The 22,882-nt window shown below is 56.2% G+C and overlaps 3 protein-coding genes across 5 annotated transcripts in view; 2 read left to right on the top strand and 1 right to left on the bottom strand.

Moving 5' to 3' along the window:
• DNAH17 (dynein axonemal heavy chain 17) overlaps positions 1–1,233 on the top strand; it is a 33,624-nt gene extending 32,391 nt beyond the window's left edge. Inside the window, exon 80 of the mRNA XM_066565938.1 lies at positions 986–1,233. Coding sequence (XP_066422035.1) covers positions 986–1,233 — 248 coding nt within the window. The remainder of the gene's footprint in view (positions 1–985) is intronic.
• On the bottom strand, positions 4–17,174 carry PGS1 (phosphatidylglycerophosphate synthase 1). Of its 3 annotated transcripts, none has more exons than XM_066565940.1 (10): positions 16,960–17,174; positions 12,662–12,851; positions 12,215–12,292; positions 11,223–11,322; positions 10,392–10,581; positions 9,891–10,069; positions 8,478–9,011; positions 5,007–5,155; positions 2,855–2,997; positions 4–1,167 (listed from the first exon to the last, which is right to left on the bottom strand). In XM_066565940.1, the coding sequence occupies exons 1-9, from the start codon at positions 17,160–17,162 to the stop codon at positions 2,878–2,880; spliced, it is 1,743 nt and encodes a 580-aa protein (XP_066422037.1). In that variant the 5' UTR covers positions 17,163–17,174; the 3' UTR covers positions 4–1,167; positions 2,855–2,877. The 3 variants fall into 3 exon arrangements, with proteins under 3 accessions (XP_066422037.1, XP_066422038.1, XP_066422036.1); XM_066565941.1 differs by lacking the exon at positions 16,960–17,174 and adding an exon at positions 16,473–16,633; XM_066565939.1 differs by lacking the exon at positions 16,960–17,174 and having other exon boundaries at positions 12,662–14,980.
• An 894-nt stretch (positions 17,175–18,068) lies between these two features.
• On the top strand, positions 18,069–20,550 carry SOCS3 (suppressor of cytokine signaling 3). The gene is made up of 2 exons (XM_066566003.1): positions 18,069–18,168; positions 18,733–20,550. Exon 2 carries the CDS (start codon positions 18,800–18,802, stop codon positions 19,427–19,429), a length of 630 nt encoding a protein of 209 aa, XP_066422100.1. The 5' UTR covers positions 18,069–18,168; positions 18,733–18,799; the 3' UTR covers positions 19,430–20,550.
• Positions 20,551–22,882: the final 2,332 nt, after the last annotated feature.

Genomic DNA, 22,882 nt, shown 5'->3' with positions numbered 1-22,882 from the left:
ATGTGACAGATCCCACCACGGCCAGTTCACCTTAAACTCCACAATGCCCACATAAAGCCGTGCTGAAGGGAGGGGTGGGGACAGAATTTATTCAGACATCCCACACACAGTAAGGCAAATGCAGTCGTGGGTCACAGTGAGATGAGAACAGGTCAGAGCTAACCCCCATTGCGCCACTCCACCCACCCTTACCCTGGCGCAGCGCGGGGAGCAGTCAGTGTCTGTCAGTCTCCGAGGGGAGCAGTCAGTGTCTGTCAGTCTCTGAGGGCAGCAGTCAGTGTCTGTCAGTCTCTGAGGGCAGCAGTCAGTGTCTGTCAGTCTCTGAGGGGAGCAGTCAGTGTCTGTCAGTCTCTGAGGGGAGCAGTCAGTGTCTGTCAGTCTCTGAGGGCAGCAGTCAGTGTCTGTCAGTCTCTGAGGGCAGCAGTCAGTGTCTGTCAGTCTCTGAGGGGAGCAGTCAGTGTCTGTCAGGCACTGAGGGGAGCAGTCAGTGTCTGTCAGTCTCTGAGGGCAGCAGTCAGTGTCTGTCAGTCTCCGAGGGGAGCAGTCAGTGTCTGTCAGGCACTGAGGGGAGCAGTCAGTGTCTGTCAGTCTCTGAGGGCAGCAGTCAGTGTCTGTCTGTCTCTGAGGGCAGCAGTCAGTGTCTGTCAGTCTCTGAGGGCAGCAGTCAGTGTCTGTCAGTCTCCGAGGGGAGCAGTCAGTGTCTGTCAGGCACTGAGGGGAGCAGTCAGTGTCTGTCAGTCTCTGAGGGCAGCAGTCAGTGTCTGTCAGTCTCTGAGGGCAGCAGTCAGTGTCTGTCAGTCTCCGAGGGGAGCAGTCAGTGTCTGTCAGTCTCTGAGGGCAGCAGTCAGTGTCTGTCAGTCTCTGAGGGGAGCAGTCAGTGTCTGTCAGTCTCTGAGGGGAGCAGTCAGTGTCTGTCAGTCTCTGAGGGGAGCAGTCAGTGTCTGTCAGTGCCAGCGCCCGAGCGCTGTCCCCGCTGTCCCCGCAGGCGCGCGCTGGGACGTGCCCTCGGGCTCCATCGCGGACGCGCGCATGAAGGAGCTGACGCCCGAGATGCCGGTGATCCTGCTCAGAGCCATCCCCGTGGACCGCATGGACACCATCAACGTCTACGAGTGCCCCGTCTACAAGACACGGACGCGAGGGCCCACCTACGTCTGGACCTTCAACCTGAAGACAAAAGAAAAAGCTGCCAAGTGGGTCCTGGCTGGTGTGGCTCTGCTCCTAGAGGCCTAGATTTAGTGACAATGGAAAACAGCAGTACTTTTAGTTGTAAAAACCTCCCCGTTGTGTAACTCAGCCTATGTTTGATTGTACCAGAACCACTTTAGCAAAGTTTCAATAAAACCAGTGCTGGAAGCGCTGCCGTGAGGAGCCTGCTCTCGCAGCACACAGGGTTCTCAGGGCGGATACTGGTTTTCCACTGGTGGTTTCTGACGTGGTGCTGGTGGGGAGCCAGACCACCGTGGGAAGCCAGACAGAACAACTGCACACAAGTGCCTGACTCCTTTGCCTCTGCTGGCTCTCCATCTTCCCACAGCTCTTTGTGTGATGGCTCAGTGCAAACTGAGCAGAAACTCCTCACGCTCCTGCATGGAGCATCTGTCTGTCTAGAGCAGATGGGAGAAGAAAGGTGCAGATTTGGTCCAGTTCACCCACACCCAACCTGCACAGCCCAGAGCTGCAAACAGGCTCCTCTCTGAAGTATGTTATTTCTATTTCTAGGGCACAGAACCCACTCAGCCTTTTCTTCACAACAAATAATTTGTATCAGCAGTAACACACATTAAGGTGAGTAGATCTGCCAAGGCTGGTCCCTTTGGCATAAAACAATTCACCAAAATCCCAGCCTGTGAAATATTTGAACAATTAGTTCTAAAATAGTTACCTCAAACTTCCCTCACAGCTCACAGTCAGACAAGCCCCAGAGAGCAGCTCATTTCATTACAGAGCAGCAGTATTTATAATCAGTTATGACTGAGTTTCACACTTACTATCAGTTTTTTTCAGGTGCCAGAAATCCTGCTTGTGGCACTGCCAGACCAGAAACCCTTGCTCACACCCTACCCTGCACTCCCACACCTTTTTACCTGGCTTCCAAACACCTTCCTGGCAGGATGTTACGGTTCAAGCCTTCTACTTCCAGCAAGGAACATCCCAAACCCACACCAGCACCAGAAGTCTTCTCCTGCCCTTTCACAATTCAGGAAATACACTTGTAACATATCTGACTGTGAAGGAGCCAGGCAAACTCTGCTGAGGGGGAGGCCATGGCCAGGTAAGTGAAAGGGATGTGGGAACACCTGGCACACATACAGCAGTGCCAGCTGCACAGACTGCCCAGCACAGGAACAGGCAGGAGGGACAGCCTGGAGCTCCCAAGGGCTGGACTCATGGGGCAGTGGAGCCACCAGGACACCACAAAACAGAAAAGCAAAACAAACACTACAGGGGCAAAGCAAAGCCCTGACTGGATACAAAGACAAAACATTTTAAGTATTCCAGCAATGCTTTCTATTGGCTGGTCAAGACAGCACAAACACAGCCTCTCTCTGCAAAACTCTGAAAGAGACATTTCAAAAAGGGAGTTTTATTTCTATGCATGGAAAATACCACTTTATGGGTTCTCTGCCAGTGGCCCTTCCAGAAATTCTAGTAGACAAAACCTAGTCAGGACCTGAGCACTGATCCCAGTCCATGGCAGCCAGTGCCCCAGAGGAATCGAGAAATTCTGGTTTTCCCCTCATCATCTGCATGTCCATGAACTAATTGTTCAAATCTTTCTTTCATGACAGAGCACTGCAGCTATTCACTACAGTCAGTGCAATATAATTCCCCATAATGGCAGCAAACTCACCCAAAGCAGCAACTTTTCTCCTTTCAAAAGAAATTCTTGATCAAAGGTGTCACCAGCTTCACCCACAGTTTCACATAACGACTCGGCTGCTCAAACGTTGATGTTGAGACCACACCTGAGCAGAGGTAAAGCTGCTCTTGCTCCTGAACAGGGAAAGAAACATCATCTCAGTAAATCCCATGCGTTAAATTATATAATGGTCTTTCAGAGAAGCAAACTCAGATAAAGCTGACCAGGGATCTTGCCACAAGTATGCACCATTTTTCCTCAAGAATTTGCAATTAAAACTCTACAGAGAACAAGGGTAGAGGGTTTTGCCTTTTTGTGCCCCACAGCTGCATGAGCTGAGCTTCAGTTTCAGAAAACTCCTCAAGGCCAGGCTGTAATTGCCAGAAAAGGAAACCTCACCCAAACCTCCTGGGACTGGCTTATGCGGCTCTTTCTAGACACGGCTCAGGCGCCGTGTTTGCAGATGAATGTGCAGCCGTGATCTCAGCTAAATTACCAGAAACTCCCGGGCCCCCCCAGCCTGCACCCAACTGCACAGGGAGGAAATGAACCACCCTGCTGATAACAACACTCACAGCACGTGAGAGCAGGGCTTTGATCACAGGTAAGTGGGGGTTTCAGCACAAACAGTCAGGTTTCAGGATCTGCAGGCAAACAAGGAGCAGAACAGCTCCTGGAAGTTTGTTCATCATCTTTTTTTATAATTGGAGCTGTCACAAACAGCAGAAAATACTCTGCACTATTTAAATTCAGGGTGGAACAGGGAAGCAGGAACCAAGTACTGGAAAGTAACACTAAAAAGATGAATCAAGACATTAATCTGCCAATTCACTCTAATTTGAGAGCCCTCAAATGCTGAAAGAGCTACAGTCAGCCCTGCTGTGAGGATTCTGCTCCATGACCATCCATTATGGTGAGATCTGAGCACCAGAGGCAAGGCCAGTTCCCTGAATCAATCTCAGTTCATTCACAGAAGCACCCAAAGACACCCAGACCACTCACATTTCTTCCCAAATCTCAGCACACATTTTTAAAATGGAACTGAACATTACACAGGCAAAGTGATTTCATGGCAGCATCCCAGGAATGGATTAAGTCTTCTAAAAAAGACCACAGAAAGTAAACACCCAGCCCATCTCAGAATCAGCTTCCAGCAATCGGGAATGGTTTAAAGCCCTTTGAATGAGATCACTGCAGTCCCGTGTGAGAAAATTCCTTTGTGTCACATTTCCATTGATTTTCCCCTTCCATTAGAAACAGGCAGAGGCAAGATATGAATTGAAATACTCAAGCAACTCTTCCAGTAATAGAATTGTTTTTGATTAGATACACTCTGACTCATCCCAGGGAAGAGCCCTGATGCAAGAGGGCAATTCCCATTGATCTTGCAGACAACTCTGCCAGCACCTGCCTCTCACAGTGCATTTCTGAGGTCTCCAAGTCACACAGAGGCACCAAACATCTGCTTTGAAACAGAACACTGCAGGAGAAATGACTTAGGACGGTCAGTTCCAGCAGAAGATTCAGTCAAGACAGCTGGAGAACCAGGCAGGACACGGAGCAGCAGCAGAACTGCTGAGCATTACAAGCTGCCTAATTAAAAACAGCACAGAAAAACCCTGGGACACTGAATATCAAACCACTTAAAAATGTTTGTGCAAGATTATATAATGTCATTATTATTCAAGATAAGGATTTTGACATAGAACCTCATGGGCATCCCATCCCTCTTCCAGTCCGAGCTCAGCCATTCCAAGGGCCCGGCCTCATTAGCCCGGAGCCTGCCATGCCCTGGGCAATGCTCAAATGCTGGGTTAAGGCTCAGAGGGGCAGCGTGGCTGGAGCAGAGGAGCCAGCAGGTCCTCCAAAGGCTGTGTGCACATCCAGCCCTGAGCACTCCCAGTACCCGAGGTCACTGGGGACACACATTCCTTCCCGTTACGGCCTCATTTCCCAGCACTGGGCACTTGCAGCAGGCAGCTCATCAATAGTCACTTCACTGACAGCTCCTCAGGACTCCCCATGCTCCAGCAGCTTCTGAGTTATTGTAGCTGGAGGTTTTTATTGCCACTGCATCCTCAGCATTCCCTGTGTGCTCCAGAAGTACAACATCCCCGCTGCATCCCCAGAATCTGCTGCTTACCTGATGCAGCTGCTGCTGCAAGGCTTTATTTTCTGTCACTATTGCAACCTGAGCTTCCAAGTCACGATGAACCGATCGATATCCGAAATTTGGAGAGCCAATCAGGGTCAGGCAGGGCAGGTCACTCCCTGCCAGGTACAGCCAGAGGCCTGCAGGAAAAATGAGGAAGAGAGGCAGCGTGAGAGCCAAGGGAATGGCCAGGGTGGGCTCACACGGTCCGTTCACTCAGAGTGAATTAAATGCTTTAAATGTGGATTACAGATTCTGTACAGGAGCTCGAGAGCAGAGAGCAGCACAGCAGGGCCTGCAGGAGTGCTCTGCTGTGTGCAGTGCGTGCCATGTGTGGGGTGTGCAGGGTGTGTGACTGTGTGCAGTGTGTGCCATGTGTGGGGTGCCCTGGCACAGCCCAATTTAGTGTTCTGACTGGGTGCAACACCCCCAGTGTGCCCCAGAAACACACTGCCCCAGAACAACCCAGAGCAAGTCCTGTCATTGCATTAGAGGCTGTTTTGCACCACAGTGAATTCAGAAACACCAAGAGAAGACAAACAGGTTTTCAGTGAAGGAACCAGCCCCAAAGTCCCAGCCAGACAGGCTAAGTCTGTCCAGTCTGTCCCAGGGCCAGGGACCAGCCCCCATCCCAGGACCATGGCACAAAGAGGCATCTCCCAGCTCTGGCAGGTGAATTCACATGCCATTGTGAAGAGACACGGATAAGAAGTGCAAATTATTTCACACCCTCACTTCCAGAGGAGCCACCAGGAATGAGATCAGACTCTTGCCAGGGCACCTGGCCCCCACTGCCACTGACCAACACAGCTCCCACAGCACTGCCAGCACAGAGATCAGGACAGAGCCCAGGACAGGTTTTCAAGGGAAAGATGGAAGCATCACATTATTCTCAAGCACATCACTGCAGCAGGGCAAGAAGGAACAGCCACAGGAGAATCAGGACTGCTGCCAAGGAGAGGCTGTGTGGCCACTCTGCACAAATGGAGCCAGAAAGCCTTTGCTCTCCTCAGCAGAGCCCTGGGTGAGTCTCTGGTAGAGGTTCATCCCCATGGCTGGTCACACACAGACTGCAACAAAGAACCCGTAGCATAAAAACCACCTCGGCCTTAAAATAGCAGCAGGTTTCCCAACTCAGCCCCAGAGCAGTTCCAAGAATGCCTTGAGTAAGATGCTGCCGATTCACTGCCAGTTCCTGTAAGCTGCTCCCCGCCCCCACAGCACACTCACAGAGCTGGCACTGCCCTGATGCCTCCAGCCCTGTGGGCTCACCCCAGCACAGCAGGGCTGCACAGCCCACCACGGGCCCTGGCAGCCACGTGGCACAGAGCTTTGTCACGTTCTGCCACCAAACAGGACCCTGCCAGGGGCTGTCTGGTGCCTGACCAGCCAAAGGCTGGACCCCTGCCCAAGCAGCAGCCAGGAGGAACAGATTCCTTGCCTTCCCAAGTGTCCTGTGGCAGTCCCACAGCCTTTAGAGGTCTCTGGTTTCACGGCCATCTGGCAGGATCTGCTCCAACAGTGACTCACCTTCCAGCAAGGGGAGCGCAGCTTCCCAGCGCCGGTCAATAGCAGTGACAGGGTTTATCTCACAGCACACAGCACCTGCCAGCACCCTGCCACCACAACGGGCTTGGGAGGGACCCTGATCCCAAGGGATGCGCCCCTGTCACCCCCAACACCACCCAGGGCAGTGGCAGGTGGGCTTTGGGAGGGACAGCTGCTGGCAGTCCTGCTCAGACGTGCACCCCACCCGTGCAGAGCTCTGCCACACCTGCATGGGCACCCACGAGAGACATCCCTGGGAAACACTCTGCATGCAGATACAAACATGTTAAGGGGAGCAGGAGGGGTGTGCAGCACAGCCCCAGTGTTTGGGGATCCCATGGGAGACTCAAGGATGTCTCATGTCTCAGCCCAGAGAGGAAGCACCAACAGGCCCTGTTTGCTGCTGGCAATCTCATGTCCTCAGCCAGGAGCTAGGCTCCATGTGCTCCTTCTGCACATGCCCTTCACATCTCCAAGGCTTCCTCCCTTCCCTCTCCTGTCCTTGTCCTCTCTGCCACACCACGTGACTCCTGCAGAAGGAAATGAGGTGAATCCAGCCTGTGCCAAGGGCAGAGCATGCCGGAGGAGGAGCTGCACACTGATCCTCCCAGCACTCTGAAGGGGAATGGAAACAAGGCAGCAAATGTCTCAAACTGCCCCTCCTGCAGCACGGGAGCTGTTGAACTCCAACCCTGCATCCCTCTCCAAGCAGACAGCACACAGCAGAGAGCCCAAAGCACTGTCCCACAAGGGCTAGCTGGCCCAAACAGCACCGGTGACCACTTTGGTAGCTGGGAAAAGCAGCCCCTGTTTCTGGTTTATGCCAAACCACATCCCACTGGAGTTAGCAGTGCTCAACAAAGGCAGAACCTGGGAATCACAGATTGCTCAAGCACGTGCATGCTGAAAGACACAGGACACCCCGGGCGGGCAGGCAGGGCCCTCCCTCGTGCTGCCCTGTGCCAGATAAGGGTTTTCCCTGCACTCCTGGCCGTGCTGGGAGGGGCACTCTGAGATCTGTTTGTCATTTCAACACCGAGGCACCCAGGGATTTTCGACAGTCGAGAGAGGGCTGACTGGGCAGCTTTTCCTTCCCACCACCTCTGAGCCTCCCTTGAGCACCCCTGTGAGAAGCAGGGGGATGGAGCCATTCCTACTAACAGCTCTCTTCAAAACAGGCATGGCCAGAGCCCTAGTGTTCCAATCACAGCCCAAACACTCCAGCTGGAGCACCATGCTGAGCCCCTGGGAGCTGGGCACAGTGTATCCAGCAGGAATCCAGGCTCTCCCAGAGAAGACCTCGAGGGCAGCATTCATTAACTCACAGCATGTTAGCCCATATTCCTTCCTCAGCCCCTTGCCCTTTGGCTGCCCTGACACCCATAAGCACATGCTGCAGCTCCTCACACTGCACCCCCTGTGAGCTGGTGCAAATCCCCCAACACTGACACTGTCCCCATACACACCTGCTGCTGGGAAGGCCCCAGGAGCAGCTCCCTCCCAGCACCTGCCCCCAGAACTGCTGCAGGGTCCCCAGCAGAGCCAGCACTCCTGCCTGCTGAAACCAGCCCAAGGGATACACGAAACTGCACCAGGGCACTGACTGCATCATAAACGCATCCAGATGGTTCCTTTCCTTCACATCACCCTTCTCATCCAGGCAGTGCTTCAGTGCCACCACAGGGACAGCTCCCACATCATCCCTGTGACAGTACTGAACCAAAGGCAAAGGCAAGGCGTCCCCCAAGTGATCCAAACCTCCAGGTCACACAAGCACGCTGTTTGAACCTTGGAGGAGTGTTTTGAAGGTCAAGCCCAGACTGGCACCCAGCCAGCCCCTCACTCCTTTCGCAATCCAAATGCACAGCTCTCACACACCTCTGAACAAGACCCCTGGGGATAAGGGCACCTTACCTTTGGCATGGAACGTCCAGCCAGCACGGGAGTACTCCTGCAGCTGCACCCTCTCCTGCTGCTGCAGGCAGCAGACCTCACTGTAAAACTGATGTTCAATGTAAACGTAGGCAGCCGGGATGGCACCTGCCACCCCTTTGGCACCAAAAAACCCATTGACCTCCGGCGAGGCCAGCAGGATGCGGTACTCGGCCCTTGTGCCCAGGATGAGGTCCATGTAGGCCTGTGTCAAGTTGAAGTAGCCAGTGGTGAGGTATATCCTGGCATCCCGCTCAGCCTCTGTCAGCAGGGTCTCTGTGACCATCTCGTCTATTTGAATCCCAAAAGGTTTCATTTGGATTAAGGGATAGATCCAGGTGTCGGGTTCTGGTTTCAGACTCCCAGGTGCTTGAGAGCCTTGCTGGGATAAGAGGGAGCTGCCTGGCTGGCTGCTGTGGAAAGTCTTTGCATGAAGGAGCTCCTGCCGAGTGCGGGCAGAGTTGATGACCTCCATGACCCTCCTGTTGGCAATCTCACAGTAAGCCACTTTGTCTCCTGCAGGAAAAGCCAGAGTGATGTGTCTGTGGTCTACAGGCACAGTTACACGTCACCTCTTGCCAGGGAAAACTACTGACAGCACATGGATACAGGAACAAACAGGAGCCAACACAGACTGCACATGACTCTCTGTCTTAAGGCCCAAACCAGCTGATTCAAGGTCAGCAGAGCTACACTACAGAAGAGAAATGCTCAGCAACTGGCAGCAGCCTGAAAAATCCTCTGAGAAAGGAGAGGACGAGCGCAAGGCTACACTGACAACCAAGAATGAGCTGGAACAAACAAATAAACTCCCACCCCCAGCCTGAACTTACATCACCCAGCAGTGCAAGGCCAGGACAAAAACTGATGACACAATCAGCCTGGCATTTCACTGCCCTTCTCTGCCCAATTTTACGCTTGTTCCCAGTCTTCCTGAACTGATTCCCATTTGATTCCCAGAACAAACTCTACTACAAAAGATTAATTACCAACAATAGCAGCACAGTCATAAACCCTTCAGAACATGCACACCCAGAGCACCTGGAATTGTAGCTGCTAATATCAGAAAAACTTCTCAAAGGACTGAAGTTCTTGTTTAAGGCCAAAAGCAGCACATATATGAGGCAGCAGATTTACTTCCAGTCTCTGCATGCCCTATCAAATCAGCCTGTGACAGCCATTGTGCTGGGAAAACCCCAAATGACCCAGTACTGAAACTCAAGCAATCTTGATTATAATACTGGATGGCACAAAACAGGACACCCCACAGCCTGAACAATGGTCAGACACCCAGCAACTCCCACATGGATGGAGTCTAAGTCATCCTTAAACCCTAGCTGTCACTCCTCTCCTCTGGATGCCATCACCCAAGCAGGTGAGACAGCTCCCACCTACCTTGGTATGGGTGTACCATTCCCTCCATCATCTGGACTGTATCATCCTGCTGTAACTGCAGGGACACATCTCCAATTGCGTCCACAAGCTCCGTGAAGAAGTCTGCAATCTCAGGAGAGTCCCGCAGCAAGACGTAGCGGTCCTGACGATTGGTGAAGTACAGATCACTCAGGTTTGCACTGAAGAAGAAGGGAAGACACAGGTTCAGGGCAGGCACAAGATTCTCAGCCTCCCAAGCCAGGCTACAGGCCTCACTCTGGGATAGCTGCACTAAAGCACAAATTGGCCATTTCCTTCAGAATCTCAAAGTATTTCTCCCGTTAAGAAAGGCTTGCTTTCATCTGAGAATCTCATGTGCAGGAACTGTGGTTGCTCTCCCATCTCAGAAGAGCACTGATAGCACCACGATGGAGCCCAGATGTTCAGAGAAGGCTGGCAGCACAGACACCCTGCCCAAAGGCAGGGAACGCTGGCACCAAGGCTGGACGCAGCAGGACTCACCCGCTCAGGATCACGTTGTCATCAAACAGATAGACCTTGATGTGCTGCAGCCCGATGGTCTCGTTGAAACGCTCTGGAATCAGCAGCCGGAGCAGTCCACGCAGGTTTGGGGTGTGGAACAGGGACACGCGGACCTGCTCGGGAAATCGCTGCAGCAACGGGATCAGCATCGTTCGGGAATTCTTCCTGCCTGGGACAGAAAGGGACTTTCACACAAACATCACACAGCCAGGACACATCATGACACAGCTCTTCAGCTGGTCACAGGGTGAGCAGCCCTCCCATCCATTGACACTTCACATGTTTTCCTTTTCTCTTTGGTTTTTTTAGATCACTTTCACTTGTACTATGTCGATATTGAAACTGACATTCAGAATCAGTCACAGGCCAGGTCTGACACTTTTCAAGCTTCTTAACCAAGCCTCACCAGGACTGGCAACACATCTACAAGAGTCACTGTAGATGACCACAGGTTCCTGATTCAGTGTGCTGCTGCTTCCAACAATTCCCATTCTCCTTTCAAAATGAAAATTAAGTGAGCATGATGGGTAAGGGCAAATGCATTAACAAATGAACCAAGCAAGACTACACAAGTTGCACAGAGTAGTTTGGCCCTTCTTGCCCCTACCACCTATTTTTGGAAGAAAAGCTGTTCAGCTTGAAGATTTTTTTGGGAATATGCAGTTCTGGAATACAAAAGGCCAATCCTGAAATGTGCATGCTTTAAGCAAGTAGGTCCAATTGGCCAAGATACCCACTCCGAAAAGAACTGTCTCTCCAGCCTAACAGTAAAATCAGGCTCTGACAAAAGCAATGAGCAGCAATTCCTACCCCGGGAACCCCTGGTGTAGTCGAGGAGAATGGAAACTCTGAGGTCGGGTGAGCCTTTTGCTTGCAGTGATTTCTCCAGTGTTTCTTCTAAGCAATACACCTGCAGAGAGAGTTCTCTCCTCATTAAAAAAGCAAATACACTTTCCAAGGGAAGTGCTCAGCAGCAGGAGACCAGGGCCAAGACAGCTCCCACACCCTGGTGCCAGTCCTTCCTCCTTGTGCCAAGCACAGCCACTTCAGCCTTTGCATCTGCCAGCCTGGCAGCCTCCATCAGCCTAAAGCCACAGATCAAAGGGCCTCAGTTTTACATGTCTACATTCTTCAGGTCTCGCAAGAGCAATTAATGTTCACAGAAGAAGTCCCAATATCATTCCCAAATCACAGACTCGCATCACCAAAGACAAACATTGGCAGGAATTCACTGCAGTTTTATTCTTGAATTACAAGGTTGTTTGTCACATGCAAATTCAAATCCTGTGTGCAAGCCCAGACAAAGTTGGGCATAAATCCTATGCAGGCTCCATCCACCTTTACCCTGCCAGGGCATTTGCTTCCTAACATCAGAACCTGGCCAAGGCCAGGCTTCTTCCTCAAGCCCTTGGGCAAAAATGCTTTTGTTTCCAGAGGAAAGAAAAAAAAAAAAAGGCAAATACCATGAAGCAAAGCTGATCTCAGTCTCAAATGCAAAAAAACAACCCTTCATCTGTGTCCTGCACCTGGAGCACCAAACACAGCACAACACACCTACAACTCAAATCCCATTCAAGAAAAATGTCAGGGAAAAACAGATTTCCATGACCTGAGTTTTACAAAGCCCCCCTGAGCACTCTGAACAGCAGGCCAGTCCTTTCTGACAGGTCCAGGCTAACTATCCCCTGAAGAAGTGCAGCAGTTCCCTGGCTCTATACCAGACCTCAACCAGAAGCGTGCCTCCCTTGCACATCCCTCCCCTGCATTCCCCTCCTGGCCTTCCCAAACCCTTCCACACTCACCAGCTCCTGCTCAAGGAGTCCTGTTCCCAGGTATAGTGAGGCCATCACCACCCTCTGCTTGGCTGCTTTGATCTGCACCTGGGAGCAGCAAAACACAAGTTCCATTTCAGACAGGGTGTCTGGGCCTGAGGAGCCATCAGCCAGGCCTGGCAGTGCTGCACTTCCCTGGGACGATGCCCTCAGCCACAGCTCTGCTCTGGCTCCCTGGCCCTGAGGGAGGAAAGGTAACACGTGGACAGTGGTGACATAAAACACACAGAGCTCTGCAGGGCCACAGCAGCACCACTGCTGCCTCCAAAACTAAAGGAAGAAACTTGTGCTTTCTGGGAAACTGAAGAGCACACTCTCTGCAGCTAAACCCATTCCATATGAGAGCAGTTACCAGGCAGCAGCTGCAAAACTGGGATTGTATCAAACCATTCCCACAAGTTGCAGCCCACACCTTACCTTGAGGAGTTCATAGAATTCCGCCGGGGATGAAAGCACCTTGACATGCGAGCTGGAGATCCCAAACTCTGGGACCAGATTCCTGATCCACTGGAACCTGTGTGCTCCTTCTGGACAGAGGGAACACGGCGGGGCTGTGATCACTGGAACAGGAGGGCTGAGTAGTGGGGCTAGAAGGAGCCATGATGATCTGTGCAAAGAAAGATAGAGAAATTCTTTGTAGTGAAACTTCTGCTTCCCAGCAAGACCCCAAGCAGGTAGAGTTGCAGCCAGGGCCAATACATGGCAGGGATCCCCGAAGGCAAGAATGCCTTTCCCTTTCCATAATCTGATCTGGATCACCAAGGCCAAATGTAGAAACAGAGAGACACAGGCAAAATGTGGGAGAACAGATCTGAACATCACCAGCTCCTACTCTGAGCTGGCACGGAGATGAGGGGAAACAACTGCTTCACCAGGACAACATGGGAGGGGAAGGAGGCCGGGAGCTGCAGAAAATGAGAGTGGGGATGCTCAGGTGTCTGGCAGTGCTGCACTGGTACCACCTGTACCTGTAAGCAGACACTTCTGAATTATCTCCATCACACACACATCAGCCAATGCTCCCTTTATGTCAGCTTTGTTCTCAGCTGGTTTGCAGTTCACGTTTCAGGTTTAAAGATCATGCTTTTTTAAAGAGAAAAATGCCTCCACCCCTCAATCTTATCGGAAAATAGATCTACAGCACACAAGGTGATCGAGTGCAAGCCCCAGTAAAGGCAGAGCAATGACACCCCGAGAATGACCCGCAAAAGGAGCGACTGTCCCAGCAGGAATGTGCCAAGGGCCACAACAGGGATCCATCCCCTTCCAGCAATGCCACCGACAGAGGGTCACAACTTCCCCTGCAAACCTCACAAAAGGGGAGGTTTCCACTCATTCCCTGTGAGGGAGACGTCAGGAAACTCATTCTTCAAAAAGAAATTTCGGAAGAAATTTAATTTCTTTGAAGTCACTTTGGGAAGAAACCAGCTTGCTGCCAGCATCACGCAGCGGGTGACAGGAAGCAAGCAGCGACTTCTCCTCTCCGAGGTTTCCCACATGCAAATTCATCCAGTCATAGAATAACCCCCGGCAGGAGTCTGCTCACATGACAAAACCACATTTCAGCACAATTAGCAGCAGCAGCTCCCAGGAGATCCAGGAATCCATGAGCAAGGGACTGAACTGCATCCCTGGACCCACAGGGACCATTCCAGTCTGCAAACCCCACTGATGGGAGCCGGCATTCTTGGGATGGAACTGGGCTGGCTGTCTCACCCTGAGGACCACCAGGGCCCCGGGCCAGCAGGCAGCCACCATCCTGTGGCCCATCCTGATGATCCCATCCCGACCATCACCACACACCAAGAGGAAACTTGATCACAACCTTTACCAGAATTTGTTACGAGGAACTTCTGGCTTTTTACCACAATCCAGAGCCCAAATGAACACAGATTCCAGGAAGATGATTTCACTTATCTGGTTCATGATACAACACTGGATCTTCACAAGGTTTCCAAACATCCTTACAAGGAAACCAGTTCATAGTGGCGTTTCCTGGCAAATCCACGAGTTTGTCACTGACTATTCATGAGCACCGAAATCTGAGTCAGTCAGTGCAGGAATTCCTGGGATGGTGGGTTTGAACAGATCATGTGGACTGGGCTCAGCCTGAATACCCAGAAGTGACAGAGATCACCAGCACAGACTGTTAAAAACAGTACAAATATCCCCTAAAAGCTGCAGAAAAAAATTAAAGCAGAACAGAAACACAAGAAATACCACTTTTCAGGCACATTCTCCTAAGTCTCTACAGAACCTGAGCACAACCTTCACACACCTTTGCTCACCTCAAGCCTCACAGGCCACACACAGAGAGCAGATTCCCTCTGTTCCATCTCTGCAAGGGAACATGGCACACAGAGCTACAGGAATTCACACTGGATCCAAAAGCACAGGGTTTTAAAACCCACCCAATGCTCACCCCACAGAGCAGCGGCATCACTGGGCTCTAACCTAGCCCTGCAGGTCACAAACAACATCCTCTGGAATTATTCCCAGGTAGGAAGCAGTGGCAAATTTTATGTATTTTACAATAACAATCAACAAGAATAATATTGTCCTCATTATCCCATCGGCCAACCCAATTACCCTTCCAGAAGCCAGACCAGTGGCCAAGCAGACACTTTCCAGAAACACGGTTCCCAGAAGGCATTTTCTAGCAAGGATTGCTGGAACTGTGAGTCCAACTGCACCTGCCTCCCTGCCTGTGGCCCTGTACCTGCCTGCCTGGAGCCAGGGGCAGCTCCCAGGGCAGCTCTGAAGGCTGCAGGCAGCGATGGGTTGAGCTTGGAGCATCTGGACTGACTGGAACATCTGGAGGAACATCAACCTGCAGCACCAATACTACTTGGTTTGGTCCAGATTAATTCTGCATAGATCAATTTATCCTCGCTAATTGCATCCTCCATTCACTCCCTAAGTAATTTACAGTGTGTCAACATTGGTCTTTCAACCCAATACTGAAATTTACACCTTATTCAGCATTGAGAATTTTAGAATTACCAAATAAATCCATATTTTGCTCCAGCCACAGAGCCACTGGCAGAGCAACTGGCTCCCAGAGCAGCAGCTTCTACCCACCAGTGACTGACATCAGCTCAGTGACGACCCGGTACAACCAACCCTTGCAACCACGCACACACAACTATCAGAAACCATGTAACATTATGAAGAAATCATCAAAATTCCACACTGTGACAAAACAGGTTTCAGAGGAACAGAAAGTGAACTAGGGGGGAGCCTTTCCACGTACTTCACATCACTGAGTTAACCAGAAAGAGAAAACGGAATCAAAAGGAACCACCTCAGACCCCTTCTGAATAAAAAGTTTACTCTAAATAGAAACAACGGATTTTCTGAGGTATGTTCTATTTTTTAAAACGTAGGTTTGGTACGAAACTGACAATGCAGCTGAAACCCCTATTCACTGTAAAACCTCATCCTCAGAGCCGGAGGTGAAGTGAAACTGCGGGACACAGCTCTGTCCTTTCACCCACACACAGCAGCACACGGGGGGATCCACAGCGCTGCTGTCAGCTCAGCGATTGCTTTCCAGGGCTCAGCTGGATTTATCTGCCCTAAAAGCACTGGCGAGACTACAAGAGAAGTGTGGCAAGAATCTCCTTGGTGTGAACAAGAGGGCAGACTGATGATCCAGCTCGTCCAGGAGGGCGGTGACAGCCGCTGGCGGGTCCCTGCCGCCGGTCACTGTCACCATCACTGTCACCGGTGCCAGCCACCGGGCACGGCCGCGGGGCACAGCGGGCCCTGCCCCTCACGGCTCCCTGCCCATGGGCACAGAGGGGGCTCACTCCTGTTTCGGCCCCGTCCCGCTCGCCCTCCGCGACCACCGGGCCCGGGGGGACTGAGCCGAACACACAAACCCGGCCGGTGCCGCCCCGAGGGCTGAGCTGCGACAGCCGCGGGGACAGCGGGAGGCACGGAAATGGGAAATGGAGGGGAAATAACGCTCAGCTGCTGTCCCGAAGGCGATCGGACACTGGGGCGAGCTGCAGGGGTCTGCGAGAGCAGAGCCGAACCCGGCTGCGACCCCGGCCTGGGGGTACCGGGCCGCCCCTCAACCCACGCGGCTTTTCCAAGGGGCTGGGCCAGGCCGGAAAGGGGAAGCAGCGAGCGGGGGATGCCCCGGTAACGCGACACCGACTGCGGGGGCGGCCGAGGGCTCCCGCTGCCTCGCAGCCCCGGCGGGGTCCCGGCCGGTCCTTACCTGCGGGCGCGGCGGTCGCGACCGCGGGAGAGGCGGTCGGAGAGGCGGCCGAGCAGCGCGGCCAGGCCGAGGCGGCCCCGCGGCAGCCAGGCCGAGAGCCGCCGCCACAGCGCCGCGCCGCCCGCCGCCATCGCCCGCGCCTTCCGCTTCCGCGCTGCCATGGCGACACCGCCTTCCGCTTCCGCGCCACCGCCCCGCCCGGGCCCGGCCCGCGGCCCCCGGGAGCCCCGGCCCGGCCGCGCGGGGTGTCCGCCCTTCCCCGCCGTGCCCGGCCTGCGAGCGCGGAGCCCGCGGAGGGCCGGGGAGGCTCCGGGAGGAGCGCACGAAGGGCTCGTTGTCCGGCGGGACCGCGCCGGGGCTCCCCTGGTCCGCACACGTGGGACGGGCTCACGCGGAGCCGGATCGCCTGCCCGGCAATGTCACCCCCCCGTCTCCTCTCCTCCCAGGGCGAGCCCCGGCGCGGCTGAACGGCTCCGAAAAGACGTACATGGTTCTTGCCCGCAGTGGAACCGGCGTTCGCCGCCCCGCCGGGCCAGGCACAGTCTGGGGACCGCGGGTCCCCCCGCCAGGGTCCCCCCCCCAGTCCGGGGAGCCGGTCCCGGCGGGGAGCCCCGGAGCCGCGTCGAGCCTGTCCCGTCCCTCCCCCGCTAGCCCTGCCCGCCCCGGCAGCGCTCCGGGGCTCGTTTGCATTTCAGAGCAGCCGGTTCGCCGGCGCTGATTCCCAGAACTGCCGCACTGGGTTGGTCTCTGCCGGGCAGCGGCCGCTCCTCCGGGGCAAATTAAACAGTTTAAAATAAACCCACGGACAGAGCTCGGGTTGTGTGCGAGCTCGGAACCAACAATTACCAAACGGGTGGGGAGGGGAGCTCCGGCGCCGCTCCTCCCGCCGGGCACCGTCCCCACCGAGGCTCGGGCCGAGGGCCCGGGGCGGGGTGGAGGGATGAGGAGCCCCCGAGCCCCGGAGAGCTGCCACGGGCAGGGTCCCCGGTCCTGCCCGGGCCCCCACCAGCCCACACGTCCCGCGGACCGGCCAAAGCACCAACCGCGCGGATCTCCCGGGCTCCCGCAGCCTCCGCCGCCCGAAGCGCAGCCGGGAGCCCCCGCACAGCCCCGGGCGCGGATTCCCCCTTGTCCCCGGCCCGAGGGTATCCCGCGGGTCCCCTAGGAAGCGCGGCCGAGGCTGGCCTTGCACGGGAATCAGGGCTGGGAACGTGAGACCGGCAGCCCCCGCTCCGTGTACCCCCGGTGTACCCCCGGTGTGCCCCCCATCAGCCGAGCCCAGCCTCTCGCCAGGGCGGGCCCGCGGCCCCGCTGCCCCAGCAGAGCGGGGGGCGGCGAAGGCCCCCAGGGGGCCTGGGGCTCTCCGCTTCTCCGCAGGCCGCGGGCGGGGGTAGCCGCCCTGCCCAGAATGGGCTGTCGGGGCCGGGCCGGAGCGGGAAGGGCCGGGGCTGGGCCGCTAGGGCCAGGCCGGGGGCCCGGAGCTGGCAGAGCGGTGCTGGCGGGGCGCCGGGGGGCCGGGCCGGGCCGGGCCGGGCGGGGCGCGGGCGGTGCCGCCGCGTTACAAGAAGCCGCGCAGTTCCAGGAACCCGAGGGCGGGCGTTGCGCCTGCTATAAGAGGCCGCCCCGGGCCGCCTCGGCAGCCTCGCCGCCGCGCACCGGCCCCGCTCTGCCGCCAGGACCGGCTCCCGCGCCCCAGGTACGGCCGCGGGAGGGATCCCAGAGAGGACGGGGGGACAGCGGGGATGCCGGGACCTTCGGGGGGGGGGCGGGGGGGCGATCGCCGAGGACCGGGGATGGCGGTGCTGCCCAGGGAAGGGGATCGCCGGGGATGTTGGTGCCTCAGCGGGGCGATAACCGGTGGGCTGGGGTAACGATGTGCCCCCGGGCGTAAGAGAGCAGGAGACCATCAGAAGCGGTGCTCTAGAGAGGGGAGAGAGCGGGAGACCGCAGGTGTGCCCGTGCTCCCGGGAAGGAAGAGCTGGCACGGGGGTGCCGGTGTCGCGAGAGGATAGTCGCCGGGAACGGGGGCTGCCCGTTCCTCCGGGAAGGGAGAGCCGGGGATGGGTGCTGCCGGTTCCCGGGAAGAGAGAGCTGGGCAGGGGGGCTGCCGGCTTTTCTGGGAATGAGAGCTGGGGAAGGGGATTGCCGGGAACCGGCAGCGCTGCTGCTGCGGGAGGATAACAGGGACCGGGGGTGCAGGTGTTCCGGGAGGGAGAGTCGGGGACCGGAGTGCCGGGACTCACCGCTCTCTCTGCCGCAGGTGATGGTGTAGCAGCGGCTGCTGCTGGCAGCAGCATCCAGAGCACACGAAGCTGGCTCCCTGCGCCATGGTCACCCACAGCAAGTTCCCCGCCGCCGGGATGAGCCGCCCCCTCGACACCAGCCTGCGCCTCAAGACGTTCAGCTCCAAGAGCGAGTATCAGCTGGTGGTGAACACCGTACGCAAGCTGCAGGAGAGCGGCTTCTACTGGAGCACGGTGACAGGTGGCGAGGCCAACCTGCTGCTGAGCACCGAGCCGGCTGGCACCTTCCTCATCAGGGACAGCTCGGACCAGAGGCACTTCTTCACCCTCAGCGTCAAGACGGAGTCGGGCACCAAGAACCTGCGCATCCAGTGCGAGGGCGGCAGCTTCTCCCTGCAGAGCGATCCCCACAGCAGCCAGCCCGTGCCCCGCTTCGACTGTGTGCTCAAGCTGGTCCATCACTACATGCCACCCACACCCTGCGCCGTGCCCGAGCAGCCTGGGGGGGCCCTGCACCCCAAGCGCACCTACTACATCTACTCGGGCGGCGAGAAGATCCCCCTGGTGCTGAGCCGCCCGCTCTCCTCCAGTGTCTCCACCCTGCAGCACCTCTGCCGCAAGACCGTCAACGGGCACCTGGACTCCTATGAGAAGATGACTCAGCTGCCAGCCCCCATCAAGGAGTTCCTGGACCAGTACGATGCCCCTCTCTAAGGGGCCAGCGGAGCAAGGTCACATGCTACAAGCACAAGAGCAGGGGACAGGCACAATGCCCCACCGGCACAGGCGCTGGCAGGGCATGCCCAGCCTCTCCATCCGGGAAGGAGAGAGGGGGAACTGGGGCAAGCTGCCACGGGCCCAGGGCTGTGGCCAGCATAGCTGGGCACCCTTGGTGCTGGGGGGACTCCTCATCAAGTATGACACCTCCTCTCCACAGGGAAGAAGATGGCTCCGACCAGACTGTGGATGTTACAGTGAACCCATGGCAAAGCCCCTGTGGGCTTGGGCAGTCAGGACAGCTCCCACAGCACGGGGGAACATGTGCCCCACCAGCCCCATCCTGGGGGTGTCCTGGTGAGAGCCCCTTCCACCCTGAGAAACGGAAAGCACTGGAGCCCAGGAGTGCCTGATCACTTTTCCTCAGTTTTAAGGGGAAGGTGTTTTTTGCCCATACCGTACCTCTTGCTGCCTCCTTGTGGGTGAAAGCTCCTTTCACATTAAGCCCCAGACTAAGAGGTCGATGCCTTTGCCCCGCGTTGCCATTTTCCAGGGGACTAAGCCTTAATATCCCCCCTGCCCGGCGGTCTGGGTTAGTGCACTTCAGCTGGTGAGCTGCAGTGATGGTCCTGCTGATGTGCTATGAAGCTGGAGGGGAAGCGAAGCTGCTGAGTCCCACACAACCACATCTGCAAGGACCACCCTGAGGACCCCACTCCCTGCAGTCACACCCCACCTCTGCCCGGCCACTCCCGCAGACCCTGGCTGGGCTGCTCTGCAGGGCACCAATTCCTGCAGGAGGGCAGCAGGACCGTCCCCTGGAGCGTGTCATCTCGTGAGTGCTTTTCTGCGTCCGCCCAGAGAAGTGGTTGGGTTTTCTGGCTTTTTTTAATTTTTATTCTTATTTTTTTAACCGAAGGGATGTTTACAGGCCAACGTGAATCACTGTCTTTTATAAAGATTCCATCTTCACCTCCAGCCTTGAGGGCTGAGCAAAACAATGCTTGAAAATTCAACCAAAACCAAACTCAGATGAAACTTTGCACATATTTATATTTATATTCAGAAAGAAAATGTTTCCATAATTTATAATAAAGAGCACTATTTTTTAATGAAAACCATCAGATTTGGTTTGATTTCTCTCTTGCACGCCCGAGGCCGCTTGGCCCCGGCACAAGGCACAATGCTGGGATGTGTTTACACCACGTAAGCACCGTTTCCTGGAGCCGCTGTCCACGCCGGGCGATCCCGCCGGTGACTCAGCCCGGCTGCTGCGTAAGCTCTGTCCCAGCACTCAGGTATGTCTGACCCCTGTGACGTCCCCGCCTGCCGAGCCGCGAGGATGGGATCTGCTCACACGGTGCAGCCACGGCACAGCAGACATGGCCCTGGGCACAGGAGGGGCTGAGCTGGTGGCCAAGGCTGGCCTGTGGCACAGCCCCAGTGCAGGGCTCCTGAAGGGCTGAGTGAGTCCTGCCTTCCCCCAGCCCTGTTTTGGCACACGCCAGGGTGAGGAGCTGCAGGAGCAGGGCACTTTGAGGCGTGGGTAGGAAAGGGTCTGTAGGTGCTCCCTCTGGGAGTGTAGCGGGCTGCCAAGACACTGCTCACCCCCACAGCACTGAGAGAAAACCTCTGTCCTGTGCAGAGCCCCAGCCAGGCACACATGCCCAAGGGAGAGGAGAGGATTCAATTCTCCTGGGGCTGTCCTTGGCCCCAGAAGTGCCTGTCCTCCACTGCTAGGAGCATGAAGTAGGCATGGGAATAAACCTGCAGCTCTGTCTGGCTGGTGCGCAGTGCAGTGCCTGGCTGAGGAGCTGGATGCAGGGATGTGGGTGATCCCCTGGGAGCAGGTCAGCCCCCCAGAATTCCCCAAGAGCCCCTGCCTGTGAGGAGCAGGCTGTGCCAAGGTGCTTTGTGCCCAGGCCCCAGTCTGCAATCTCCACACTGCAGGCATTATGCCTGGCATCAGGAGCAGTGCTCCCGCCCCCGGGGATCCCCAGCTGCTGGGAACAGGATTTCCTTAGGAATCAGCCTGGACCAGAGGGATGGTGAGTGTGCCGGTCCAGGCTGTGGGCATGGCACAGTACCAGCGGCTATTCTGGGGCCACTACGTGTGGCTGTGGCACGCGTGCTGCCAGCAGTGCCACGGCCTGCCCAGGCACCCGCTGCTGCTATGCAAGGAATGCCCATGCGCAGGGGTGGCCGCCTGCCAGGCCCTGCCGAGGCACATCCCTGAGTTTAGGGCTCCCAGCAGCACCGGTGGCTCCCGGCCCGTGCCGCTGATGGGGTGGGAGCAGTGCTGCAGGCGCAGCAGCCCCAGCTGGCGGGAGCGTCACCACTCCCCCAGGCAGGATGAGGCGAATCAGGGATGAAAATCAGGGCCCTTGGGGGTTTATGAGCACACCCAGCCCTCCTGGCAGAGCCAGGGGTTCACAGCACCCCAGGGTGGGGCAGAGTGGGAAGCTGTCCCCGGGGACAGCAGCCAGGCTGCCCACAGTGACTCTGCCCTTGTCCTCCCAGCCAGACCCCAGCCTTCCCATCTCTGTGGGAACAGCCCCAGCTTCTTCACTTCCCAGAAGGGCCCTGGCATTGCCGACCAAGGGCCTCTTCCCTCGCGGTGCTGCAACCCGCGGCTGAATCAAGAATCCGGGAAGCTCCGCCAGCCCCGCGGCTTTCTTGGAATAAAGCCAAGCTCACGGCAGCAGTGACGCGGCGGCCGCGGGCAAATCCCTGCCGAAGGTTTCACAAACCTCTCTCTGCTCCAGAGCAGCTGAGCGGACTTGGCCCTGCGTTTCGTAAGCAGTCTATCAAATGTGGACAGTTCCCCTCTGCCCTTCACCAGTGCTGGGGCAGCTGAGCTCCCCCTGGGCGGGCTCCTGGATGGGGAAGATGTTATCAGGGTGATCAGACCCTGTCACCCTGTGATGGTGCCAGGAGCCAGACTGGAATTTGCACAGGGCTCCAGAGGCAGGGCTGGGACACTGGTGTCCTGCAGCTCTCCACACCTCAGATCTCCTGGGGCTGGCACCAAGCAGCACCAGCAGAACCCAGTGCAGCTGTAAGTGCATGGACCCCCGTGCCATCAGCTCCTCCATGCTGTGATGGTGGCCATGCAGAGCAGGGTGAGGGCACCAGCCCCAGTGAGAGCCTGACAAGGTGCTGGGGCACGGAAGGGTGGTCAGGCAGGGACAGGCTGCTGCCCCACAGCCCCTGCAGCCCCCGTCCTGCCTCAGCCTGGCCTCCCCATGGGGTGCAGGGTGGCCACCAGTGCTTCCCATCACACTGCTGGCTCATTACTGGCACAAGAAGGAAGCGTCCACCGGGATGGTGAACCTGAGCTCTGCGGGGTCAGGGGTGCAGGAAACCTGCTCTGGTGTGTACCAGCCCCTGCCGAGCCAAAACAGGAAACCACCGCAGCCGGAGATTGCTGCGGGCACAGCAGAGGGCTCA

This window comes from Molothrus aeneus, chromosome 26 (genome assembly GCF_037042795.1).
Source record: "Molothrus aeneus isolate 106 chromosome 26, BPBGC_Maene_1.0, whole genome shotgun sequence".
NCBI classification, from domain to species: Eukaryota; Metazoa; Chordata; class Aves; order Passeriformes; family Icteridae; genus Molothrus; species Molothrus aeneus.
This window is presented reverse-complemented; position numbering and strand designations above follow the sequence as displayed.

What these genes read in the sequence shown, in the direction of transcription:
- PGS1 (XM_066565939.1), bottom strand. Translation starts at nt 13,063, where the DNA reads ATGTTCAGATCTGTTCTCCCACATTTTGCCTGTGTCTCTCTGTTTCTA. An exon ending in AATTCTATGAACTCCTCAAG is followed by an intron (nt 12,293 to 12,661) that starts GTAAGGTGTGGG and finishes TGCTGCTCCCAG; the next exon opens with GTGCAGATCAAAGCAGCCAA. An exon ending in TGCAGCAGCAGCTGCATCAG is followed by an intron (nt 2,998 to 5,006) that starts GTAAGCAGCAGA and finishes TTCCCTGTTCAG; the next exon opens with GAGCAAGAGCAGCTTTACCT.
- SOCS3 (XM_066566003.1), top strand. Translation starts at nt 18,800, where the DNA reads ATGGTCACCCACAGCAAGTTCCCCGCCGCCGGGATGAGCCGCCCCCTC.